The sequence below is a fragment of the Melozone crissalis genome, unplaced genomic scaffold (assembly GCF_028551555.1).
Source record: "Melozone crissalis strain CALT ecotype California unplaced genomic scaffold, PUWL_Pcris_2 ptg000176l_1, whole genome shotgun sequence".
Lineage (NCBI taxonomy): Eukaryota > Metazoa > Chordata > Aves > Passeriformes > Passerellidae > Melozone > Melozone crissalis.
The window spans coordinates 214,705-225,469 of NW_026535943.1; the positions used below are offsets into that span (position 1 = coordinate 214,705).

The window sequence follows — 10,765 nt, forward strand, 5'->3', positions numbered from 1 at the left end:
TGCTGTTTTCATGCCCTTTCAATCAATTCCTTTTCCAGGCCATGACCCAGCACACCCTGTTTGTGCTGGCACCAGCCCCAACTCCGAAAGGCCTTTTCCACCCAGTTTGGGAAAAAGGGAAAACAACCACGAGCTTTTCTCATCCTTCTTTGCATTTATTAACTGATTGCCTTCTCCCCTCTCTGCAGCTGCTGCAGCCTGCTCCCAGCTCAGTACATGTTGTCCCTGGCGTGCTCCATGATGACCTTCAGCGCCAGCCAGGTCTCCTGGGCGGTGGGGATGATCTGCTTGGCGGGCAGCAGGAACCCGTAGCGCCCCGTGTCCCGCAGCTCGAAGGTGAAGGAATATTTGATCCCCTGGTTGTAGGTCCAGTCCACGGTCGATCCACTGGCTCTGTCTGGGGGAGGAAAAAATCGGGGGGGATTTAGAGCCTTGATTGCTTTGTTCAGTGTCTCTGGGAGCTTCTCAGGAGCCCCGGGTTGGCAGACGGCAGGGGACACTCTCTGTGCCCCAAGGGTACTGAGGGCAGCCAGGCTGGTCACCTTTGCAGCAGGAGAGACACCACAGATGTGGGTAGAGGATAAAAGGCTGACTCTTAGCAGGGGTTAATCCAAGGTTTCATTCTGAAGGAGCCCCTACAGCTCAGGGGGCTCCTGCTGAGAGCCCCGGGAGAGGTGCCAAGGTTGCATTTAAAGGGAGGTGGAAACCCAAAGTAGATAACATTTTACTGACCAGTAAGTGACCCTAAGGGATGAATATTGGGGGACAGACATTTAGGACAGCGTATAGGGCTGACCCCTGGCCTCTGGCTAATCACTCAATGTCCTTGATTGAAACTTCTAGATGGAGGGGATGGGATGCTGAGTGATTGAGAGAGCCAGGGTGGGGATTTGGGGATGATCTCAACAAAGGGATTACACAGGGAAAGAGAGGGGGGTACAATCTGGGGTAAACCATATGGGAAAAATACGGGGATACAAAACTAAAGCTATTACAAAGTATAGAAACACAGTACAACAGTACAGGAATCCCATGGGATGTTTGGCCAGTGTGAGAGATGGTTTTGGGATCTGGGGTTTTGGGGTTGCCCCAGCACTTACAGATGGTGGTGATGATGCTGCCGTAGGTGAACTTGGTGCCATACAGGGAGGACAGAGCTGCCACAGCCTTGGCAGAAACCTCGTGCTGGGAATACAGGGAACAGGGAAAGATGAGCCAAAGAAAGGAAAAGCCTGTGGGTACAGCTTTTTCTGGGTGCAACAAAGCTCCTCCCAGCTTCCCAAGGGGTGCAGGACAGAGGTGGCTCCCCCTTGGAGCAGCAGAAAAGCTCCACCCCATCCCAGCCCCTCAAGGCGCATGGGCCTCACCAGTTCCTGCTCATCTGGTGCCGGGGTCTCGGTGTAGCCGTAGGGGTAGAGCAGGAGCTGGGAATAGCTGTGGATGGAGACGAAAGCCTTGATGTTGCCATGGCTCTTCACAAAGTCCACGATGGATTTCACCTCGGGCTCCGAGTTGGGGTAGGGTCCGTGGTACGTCTCCGAGCAGGAGCTTGAGCTGGCTCCGGCATCTGCGGAGAAGAGGATGGTGAGAACACAGCGGGAATTTGGGGGATTCCAAGCCCAGGAGGTTTTCCCACCCCTCAGCTCCTTGGTGGTGATCAATGGATGCTCCTGGGGCATCTCCTCCTAGAGATTTAGATTTGTATGGTGACTTTCACTTGTCACTGGAGGGCATCAAAGCCCTGGTGGAGCCCAAACGAGGAGAGCAAATCCCACCTCTTCCTCAGGGGACATCTGAGCCAGAAACAGCTTTGGAGCCCCCAGCTGGAGAGTGGAAAAGCTCCACAGGGGCAGGGGGCCAGCTCTGACCTCCAAAACCGGCGTCCCAGTTGCGGTTGGGATCCACTCCGACACAGATGGCGCCCGCGTGCTTGGACCTGGTCTTGCGCCACATGCGGTCCTGGAAGGGCAGAGCCACCTCAGCTGGTGCCCAGGGCTGGGGCTCCACAGCTTGTGTGGGTCCTTTCCCATCCCATGGAAAGGCTTTGCCCTCTCAGGGATGTGCAACCCCCCCAAATCCTGCTCCCCATCCAGAGCAGGAGTAGGAACCAGGGGAGGAGATCCGGGGCAGTACCGTGGTGTGGGTGTAGGCAAAGCCATCTGGGTTGGTGACAATCTCCAGGAAGATGTCCATTGTCTCCAGGATGGAGGCCACTCCTTCGTTATTCGCGTGATCCTCGACAATCTAGAGAGGAGGGAGGTTTGGGGCTCCCTGTTCTCCCTGTGGGATCACCCACCTGGATCCCACAGCCCCTGAGGACCCTTTTGGGGTGTGTCAGTACCTTCTTGGCAAACCAGACGCCGCTGGCCTGTGTCACCCACTCGCGGGAGTGGATGCCGGTGTCGATCCAGATGGCCGGGCGGTTCGTGCCCCCTGTGCTGAACTGGGACAGCAGAGAGGGAAAGTTGGCTTTGTCCCTGTCACCACTTTCCCCCCTCTGGATGACAATCCCCACATCCTCACCTTGAGCACGTAGAGGGGACGGTTCTCGGTCGAGCGGCCAATCTCCAGCTTGCTCACCAGGTTGGGGTTCTCGGCCACCAGCATGTCCATGAAGTTGTAGATCTGGGAATGAGAGATGCGGGGGTGACTCCCAGCTCACCCCCTGCCCAAGAGCAAACTTTTTCCCCCAAAATGCCCCAAATCTTGTGCTTTCCCACCTCATCTATGGTGTGGTAGGCCTCATAGTTGAAGGTGGCGGTGTCGACCGAGCGGTGGCGGCTGCTGCGGAGCATCTCCGCCTTCTCTTCATTCAGCAGGGCCTGTGGGACAGGGGTGGGATGAGCCCCATTCCCACTGATGGGATCCCCCCTCTCCCTCACCTCCTCTGCGGCGCTGCTGACCTGCACATCCTCGATCATGATGGAATAGGAGAGCCCAGAGGCCTCCAGGTGGGCCTTGACGGCCTGCAGGCTGCGGAAGGGCACGCGGATGTCCACGGGCAGGCCGAGCTTGCGGGGAGCCAGCCAGAAATCCAGCTGGGTGGGGAAAATGGACATGAGGGGTGAGATCCTGCCTCAGGATGCACCCCCAGCACCAGCCTGTCTTGCTTTTCACCACTTGGCTCCCATAATCCCACATCCAACCCCATCCTTGCTTTGTTTGGGGGTGTAAAACGAAGGCCATGGGCTGGGGGGTGACCCCAAAATCCACCCCCACACCCAGTACCTGCAGATGCTCCAGGTCCTGCAGCTCCTGCACCTTCTGCAGCTCCTCATCGCTCTGGGGGACGACACGCAGCACCTGGTGCCTGTGGGGTCAGGGGGTGCTGAGGGGTGTGGGACGAGCTCCGGCCCCGTTAATCCGACCTAACCCCACCCATCCGTCCCCCCATTCCAGGGATTTCCCCTGAGCCTTTTCCCTGTGCTCCCTCAGGGCTGAACCAGTTCCTCCTGCCCCACCCGGTGCCACCGTCCCCATCCCAGCCCCTTACCCAAAGAAGGTCTCGGTGCAGGTGGCCACTGCCACCAGGGCAGCCAGGAGCACGGGGAGCCTCATGGTCAGCAGGGACAGCCAGTCTCAGGTCCCAGCAGTGCCCTGGGTCCTCTTAAATCCCATGGGATGGTGGCTCCAGCCCGGCCCCTCCAGCTGTCCCTTTTCCCAGGGCCCTGGGAAGGCTCTGGCTGCCACCAGCCAAGGTCAGGCCCTGCTGTCCCCCTCCAGGCACTCCCAGTCCTGGCCAAACCTGTCCCAGGAACCAGCTAGGGCCCTGCTGAGTCAGCTGCCAGCAAGGTGAGACCGGGAGGTGACAAAATCCCACAGCCCCCAGTGCCGGCTGAGGGGAGGGAAAGGGTCAATTTGGGTTGAGAATGTGCAAAATGCAGATTTTCACTTGGGGCTTGGTGAGCTGCATCCCTAAACCACAGCGGTGAGGAAACTGGTTTAAAATTGGGCTGAGGAAAGTGGTGTAAAGCTTGGCCCAGGACAGAGGTCAGAGCAGGTGACAGTTGTCCCAGCAGCCAAAACTAAACAGCAAATACCCCCATGTCCCTCTTTGTGGCCCTCTGGGAAAGGATGATGGAGCAAAGCTGCTCAAAACCCCAAAATTTGGGGTTGTTTGCCTAAAAAACCCCATTTCCTCCTCCCATGCTGGCTGTTGGCTCCAAAGGATGGGGACTTTGAGCCAAAGTCACGAGGGGAAAATCAACACCTGCAGGACTGGGAGTCCTTTCCCACCCCTTTTTTGGAGATTAGCATGAAAAATAATGAGTGTGCCTGAAACCACTGAATGTCCATGAGGGTTTATTGAGAGCAGGGAATGCTGGGGGAGGTGCTGGGTCAGTATGGGTGCTCCAGGACGTGGACCATGATGTCCAGGAGCGCCGGCCACGTCTCGGTGGCAGTGGGGACGATCTGGGAGCTGGGCAGGAGGAATCCGTAGCGCCCCGAGTCCCTCAGCTCCAAGGTGAAGGAATATTTCACCCCATTGTCATAGGCCCAGTCGATGGTGGTGCCTCCTGCCATGTCTGCAGGGAGAGGAGCCCGATGGGAGCCCGTTCCCTGGGGATTTGCTGCGGGGTGAGGGAGGGACACTCACAGATGGTGTTGGCGATGCTGCCGTAGGTGTATTTTGTCCCGAACACGGCGGCCAAGTCGCTCACGGCCTTCTTGGCCAGTTCATTCTGCAAAGGAACCACCAAAAGTGCTGGGATCTGGTGGATCACACGGATCTAGAGCCCATCATTCCCTATCCCTTCTGCTCTAGGTTTTCCCAAAACCCTTAATTTTTGATATTTGAGGTCCATCTCACAACCACCCTCCTCCAGAACCCAGGTGCAGGGGTTTGATATTCAGGTTGCATCTAATGAGAGGAGCAGGGGAGCTCCTGGGATGCTCTGCCTGCCTTTGCCAGGTGGTCCCAGCCCCACATTTTGAGGCCATCTCACCATTTCCTGGTGGTCGGGCGCGGGCGCCCTCCTGTATCCGTAGGGGAAGAGCAGCATCTGGGAGTAGCTGTGGATGGAGATGACGGATTTGACGTTCCCGTGGGCGCGGATGAAATCCACGATGGCTCTCACTTCCCGCTCGGAGTGGGCGTGAGGGCCATGGTAGGTCTCAGAGCAGGGATTGCTGCTGGAGCCGGCACCTGGAGCAGGGGGAGGAGGAGATCCAGAGAGGATCCCTCAGGAAGGGCTTCCACCCCTGGGTTTCTCTAGCAGAAAGTTTTGATGTTTTGAGGCTCAAGCAATGGTGGCCAAGGTCTCACCTCCAAACCCAGCATCCCAATTTCTGTTGGGATCCACTCCCACGCAGCGGGATCCAGCGTTGATGGACCTGGTCTTGCGCCACAGGCGGTTCTAGGAGCACATGGAGAGGACACTGGGACAGGGATGTGAGTCCCAACCCCTGCCCAAGCATCTCCAGGGACCTCCACTCACCACCCCACATGGAGGAACATCCCTCCCCACCCAAAAAACACAGCTGTGGTTGGGGGCAGTGCTGGGACAAGATCCCCCCGTAGTGTCCCCACACTCACGGAGCTGTGGGTGAAGGCAAAGCCATCAGGGTTGGTGACAATCTCCAGGAAGATGTCCATGCTGTCCAGGATGGCCGTGACAGAGGGGTCCTGCCCGTATTCCTTGGCGATCTGTGCATGGAGAGGAGCAGGAGCTGCCCCGGTGCCCCTCGGAGACGAGGGGTGGGACAGATGCAGGGTAAGAATTGGGGTCCCACACCCCAGGTGGCCCCAAGGTGACCTTGTTGGCCGTCCAGACGCCGGTGGCTTGGGTGATCCATTCCCGCGCGTGGATGCCGGTGTCCAGCCAGATGGCCGGGCGGTTCGATCCCCCGGTGCTGAACTGTGCGGAACCACGGGGTCACTGAGGCTGGAAAACCCTCCAGGATCATGGAATCCACCCTGGGCCCCATCCCCACCTCGTCCCCAGCCCAGAGCCCTGAGTGCCACCTCCAGGGCTGGGCACCCCAAACCCCCCTGGGCAGCCTCACCCCCTTTCCATGGGGCAATTCCTGCTCTGCCCACCCTGAGCTCCCCTGGCACAGCCTCTCACCCTGAGGGCATTTTCAGGGCAAGGCTGCCCCAGGACCCACCTTCAGCACGTACAGGGGCCGCTGCTCGTAGCTCTGCCCCACCTGGACCTTGCTGAGCAGCTTGGGGTGATCCTCCACCAGGAGATCCATCCACTCGTAGATCTGCAAGGAGGAGCTGCTGGCTCACCAGGCTCAGCCTGGCTCTCACCTTTTGGTTGTGGGATGCAGCAAGCAGAGCTTCCCTGAGGAGGATCTGGTGCTCCCTGGAGAGCTGGGACTGCCCTGGAGAAGATCTCCTGCTCCCCTGGAGAACATGGGGTGTGAGCAGGGAAAGGCACATCCCAACACTTTTGGAAAAGTAGAATGAATGGTGAGGGAAAAAGCTCTGAGACCCCCCCAACACCACCACAGCCCCCACCAGTCCCAAACAGGGCTCCAAGCACCCCCAAAGTGAAGCTAAAAATGTCTTCCACAGGGTGGGAGGTTCCAGGAGTGGCCACGCTGGATGTGGAAGGTTTCCCGGTCTCCCATCTCAGCTAAAAGCTCCACCAAGGAGGAGGAACGTGTCCAGGGAGGTCTCACCTGTCACCAAGAACTCACCACGACCTTCACCACATGGATGTGACCCCAGCAGGACAAAGGCAGTGCTCTGCAGAGAAAGGTACCTCATCTATCGTGTGGTAGGAGGCGAAATCAAACATCCTGGAGCTTCTCTTCACCCTCCTGGACCTCCTCATGCTTTCCTTTTCTTCATCCAATAATTCCTGGTTAGGAGGCAAAAAAAAACCCAAGATCAAAAAAGCTGGAGGGAGGACGGGGTTGGATTTTTCTTCTTGATTTCCAACTTTTTGGACTTTCTCTTAGGGCTGGGCTGCAGGAGCTCATCCTGTTCCTGTCATAGCCATTACCTGCACGTCCTCGATCATGATGCTGTAGGAAAAATTATGGAAATCCAGGAATTTTTTGACTCCTTGGAGGCTGGGGAAGGGCACCCGCAGGTCCACGGGGTGGCCAAGGCTGTTGGGGTGACGCCAAAAATCCACCTGGGAGGAAGAAGTTGGGCTGAAAGGGAGAACTCGGTCCCATCCTGTGCTGGTGCTCATCCACTGAGCTCCCCAGCACCTCCAGGGTCTCACAGGAATTTCCATGAGGGGTCTAAAAAGGGTTTGGGGCAAATTTTGGGCCACAGATGGATGGCTGCATAGGGATTTACAGAAATGTTCCAGCCCAAGTTGTTTGAATATTTGTGGGATGTTCCCAGTTCATACAAAACAGGAGCTCTGAGCTCAAGGAGCCCCAGGTTAAATTCACATTTGTATGATTCTAAATTATACAGCTCCTAAATGGGGAGGAAAAAGGATGGGATGGCAATAGAAGGAGGGAGCCCTGGATTCACCAGGGTCTGTCACCAGGGGGTGCTCAGGACCCCTCAGAGCTCACCTGCAGCTCCTCCTGCTCGCCCAGCACCCTGAGCAGGGTGATGTGCTCCTCCTTCCTGGCCGTGACACGCAGGACCTGGTCCCTGCAGGGAGGCACAGGGGTCACAGGGAGGGACTCTGCCCTGGGGGAAGCTCCACACCGGCTCAGACGGTTGGAAAATTCATCAGTTGTTGGTGTTGAGAGAAAAAAATGCAGGTTCAGAGCAGCCATGATGGGGAAAGAGCAAGTGCTGGGGGTCTGAGATGATCTCCAGCCTTGTTTGATCATCTCCCAAGATGCTGGGGAATATCTCCCATGGATATGTTCTGTATCTGTGGATGTATTCCCTAGCAGAGGCCCCATCCAGCCTGGCTGGGCTTCCCAAGGACAGGCACAGCCCCTGGAGAGGAGGAAATGTTCTGTGGGACAGAGGTTTTCTCATCTCGGATCAATCCTCCACCTCCAACCTCTCCTGCTGGGCAGTGCTTGAAGCTGCTCCCAAAATGGCACAAAATTCCTTCACCTTTCCCCTTTCGTACCTTTCATCCTCTTAACTCCCATTTATCAGTTTAACCACGTCCCCAGGTGATAACAATTTCCATTCTGTGCCTGGGGGACTCAGGCAGGCAATAAATCCTTGTGATTTTTCCAAAATCAGGGAGCAGCCCTGACGTTCCCTGCACAGTCTTGGCTCCCAGCCACCCCTGCCTGGAGGAGATTGACGGGATCCTGGATGGATCCCTCAACCACAGCAGGGAGGAAGATGGGTCAGGCACATCACAGAATATCCTGAGCTGGAAGGGGCCCACAAGGATCAAATCCAACTCCAGGCTCTGCCCAGACACCCCAACAATCCCACCCTGTCCTTCAGAGTGTTGTCCCAACACTCCTGGAGCTCTGGCAGCCTTGGGAATGTGACCATTCCCTGGGGAGCCTTGGGAATGTGATCATTCCCTGGGGAGCCTGGGCACCCTCTGGGTCAGGAACCTTTCCTGCTACCCAACCTAAACCCCCCTGGCACAGCTCCAGCTGTTCCTGGGTCATGAGAGCTCCAGCTCCAGTGTCAGTCCAGCTGCTGGGATGTCCTGGGGGTGCTTTTTAATGGATAAATTTTCCCTACTCTGAACACAGAATTGCCACTTTCTCTACAAATTAGTTCTCATTGCCAGTCCATTCATTCAGACCTTTCTGGAAGCTTTGGGAGTTTTGGGTTGTCCTGACCCCCCCTATATTCCATGTCCCCTTCTTAGCCTCATTCCTGCCCTGGTGCTGTTCTTATCTGCAGGAGCTGCAACATCAGGATGTTCATCCTGGAAAAGTGCTGCCCTCCCTCCTCAGGGCCCTCTCCAGCCACATCTTGTTCTTTCCCACCGCGTGTTACTCCCATAAATCCTTGGTTATTCCCATAAATCCTTGGTTATTCCCAGCAATCCTTGGTTATTCCCATAAATCCTTGGTTATTCCCAGCAATCCTTGGCTGTTATTCCCAGTTATCCTTGGCTGTTATTCCCAGCAATCCTTGGTTATTCCCATAAATCCTTGGTTATTCCCAGCAATCCTTGGCTGTTATTCCCAGTTATCCTTGGCTGTTATTCCCAGCAATCTTTGGTTTTCATTCCCACAATCCTTGGATGTCTCCACAGCCATCATCTTTGAGCCCTACACATCATCCCCTGATCCTCTGGGATTCCACACCCTGGCAAAGCTTGGAGCGATGCCCTCAGGCTTCAGCATTCCCTGATTTCTACCTGCTCCAAACCTCCCTCCAACCCTGGGCTGAACCCAAACCTTTCCCAGTTGGCAAAACCCCCGTTGGATTTCCATCCTTTGGGATGTCACCCTCCAGGCTGACCCTGAGGGACCCTGGTTGGGACGGACCGTCCCCATCCCAGCCGTGGTGTCCCACCGCCCCCTGCCCCAGCAGGACTCACCCCACGAAGAGCTGCTCAGTGCTGCTGACCCCCAGGAGGGCGAGGAAGACCAGGAGGGTCTCCATGGTGGGTGGGAGCAGAGTACAGCCCCGAGGAAGGACAGAACCCCCTCGGTGTCGGGGTCCCTCCCGGAGCTCCTCACCGGGGCCGCATCCGCCGCCCCCGCGGCGTCGGCAGCGACAAACAGAGCAGGCAGGAAGGGCTCCAGAGCCCAAATGTTTGCTTTATTTGGCAAAGTCAACACAAGAGCAGCCAAATTAGGGAGGATCTGATAACGTCTCCCTCGGTGAGTGGGTCCTGGATGAGTGTCCCTGCTCCCAGCCCCGAGCTGCCGTGGGCACGGGCGGCTCCCAACCCACGGGCGTGGGACGGTGGGGATGGCGTGGTCACAGGAGCCCCAAAACCACAAGGAAACACCTCTTTGTTTCCATGGATTTCTTCATTACACATTGCTATGAGTAAGTCAATCGTAATTATGATTAGTAATGCATGTGTAATGACAAGCTACTACAAAGTTACTTGCAGAAAAAACAAACATTTAAACGTAGATTTATTTATGATTAATTATTTATGCATACATGTATATAGATATAGATACAGATGTATAAAATGTAAGATATATTATTCAAATAATTCATCAAACCATTCCCAGGAGTGGGGTCACTTGATGGTGGATGAAATCTCACTTCAAAGCAGGTGGAAGTCATGGAGCTCAGAGGTGCACAAGGACGTTCAGCTGGGGTAATGCTCAGACAGAAAGGCTCATTTTTGGGTAGAAAATGAATTATTTTTATGTTTTCAGTGTAAGCAGTGGCTGTGAGCAGCTGTCACTGAGCGGGGCTGTCCATCAGGTCAGTTTTTCAGAGATGTCTTTGTTCCCCAGGTAAAGCAGTGTCTTTGTTCTGCAGGTTACAGCAGGGCCTTTGTTGGGCCTTATCTGCGCTGCCCCTGAGCTCCCACCGTGCTTGTCAGGGATGCTCTGGGTTCCTGGGCTGTGTTCCCAGGCTGGCAGGCACCTCCCAGGGCAGCTTTTACAGCTGACATCCTCTGACCGAGGTTTTCTCCATGGAATCAGGGGGTTCTGGCTGCACCAGGAGCAGGAGGTGCCGTGGGAAGGTGCTGGGTCTGCTGGGGCTGTTGCTGAGGGGGTTCCAGGATCATGGGGTGGTTGAGGTGGGAAGGGACCACAGGATGTCTGTGTCCAATGCCTGGGTGGGGCATGGGCAGCTCTGGGGAGCCACCAGGGCCCTCCTTGCTGGATCTTGGAGTCCTCCAGAGATGGAGGTAGCACGGCCCTGCTCGCACCAGGTCCTGCTGCTTCTCCTCCTGGTGAAAAGCATTTCCTGGTGTCCCTCCTGGCTCTCCCT

The 10,765-nt window shown here is 56.2% G+C and overlaps 2 protein-coding genes across 2 annotated transcripts; both read right to left on the reverse strand.

Annotated features, from left to right (window-relative positions):
* Window positions 1-209: 209 nt before the first annotated feature.
* Window positions 210-3,558, reverse strand: LOC128948918 (carboxypeptidase A1-like). Its single transcript, XM_054293675.1, has 10 exons — window positions 3,494-3,558; window positions 3,229-3,310; window positions 2,904-3,038; window positions 2,524-2,625; window positions 2,342-2,443; window positions 2,134-2,244; window positions 1,869-1,959; window positions 1,368-1,567; window positions 1,101-1,185; window positions 210-397 (listed from the first exon to the last, which is right to left on the reverse strand). Exons 1-10 carry the CDS (start codon window positions 3,556-3,558, stop codon window positions 210-212), a joined length of 1,161 nt encoding a protein of 386 aa, XP_054149650.1.
* A 727-nt stretch (window positions 3,559-4,285) lies between these two features.
* Window positions 4,286-9,465, reverse strand: LOC128948917 (carboxypeptidase A1-like). The gene is made up of 11 exons (XM_054293674.1): window positions 9,399-9,465; window positions 7,489-7,570; window positions 6,957-7,091; window positions 6,714-6,812; window positions 6,109-6,210; window positions 5,757-5,858; window positions 5,537-5,647; window positions 5,267-5,357; window positions 4,947-5,146; window positions 4,598-4,682; window positions 4,286-4,526 (listed from the first exon to the last, which is right to left on the reverse strand). The coding sequence occupies exons 1-11, from the start codon at window positions 9,461-9,463 to the stop codon at window positions 4,339-4,341; spliced, it is 1,260 nt and encodes a 419-aa protein (XP_054149649.1). The 5' UTR covers window positions 9,464-9,465; the 3' UTR covers window positions 4,286-4,338.
* Window positions 9,466-10,765: the final 1,300 nt, after the last annotated feature.

Excerpts from the sequence above, each read along its gene's own strand:
- LOC128948918 (XM_054293675.1), bottom strand. The coding sequence starts at position 3,558 with ATGAGGCTCCCCGTGCTCCTGGCTGCCCTGGTGGCAGTGGCCACCTGC. Across the intron at positions 1,568-1,868 it reads CTGGGACGCCGGTTTTGGAG|ATGCCGGAGCCAGCTCAAGC; the intron begins GTCAGAGCTGGC and ends TCTTCTCCGCAG. Across the intron at positions 1,186-1,367 it reads CACCAGATGAGCAGGAACTG|CACGAGGTTTCTGCCAAGGC; the intron begins GTGAGGCCCATG and ends CTGTATTCCCAG.
- LOC128948917 (XM_054293674.1), bottom strand. The coding sequence starts at position 9,463 with ATGGAGACCCTCCTGGTCTTCCTCGCCCTCCTGGGGGTCAGCAGCACT. Across the intron at positions 6,211-6,713 it reads CCTACCACACGATAGATGAG|ATCTACGAGTGGATGGATCT; the intron begins GTACCTTTCTCT and ends TCCTCCTTGCAG. Across the intron at positions 5,147-5,266 it reads TTGGGATGCTGGGTTTGGAG|GTGCCGGCTCCAGCAGCAAT; the intron begins GTGAGACCTTGG and ends CCCCTGCTCCAG.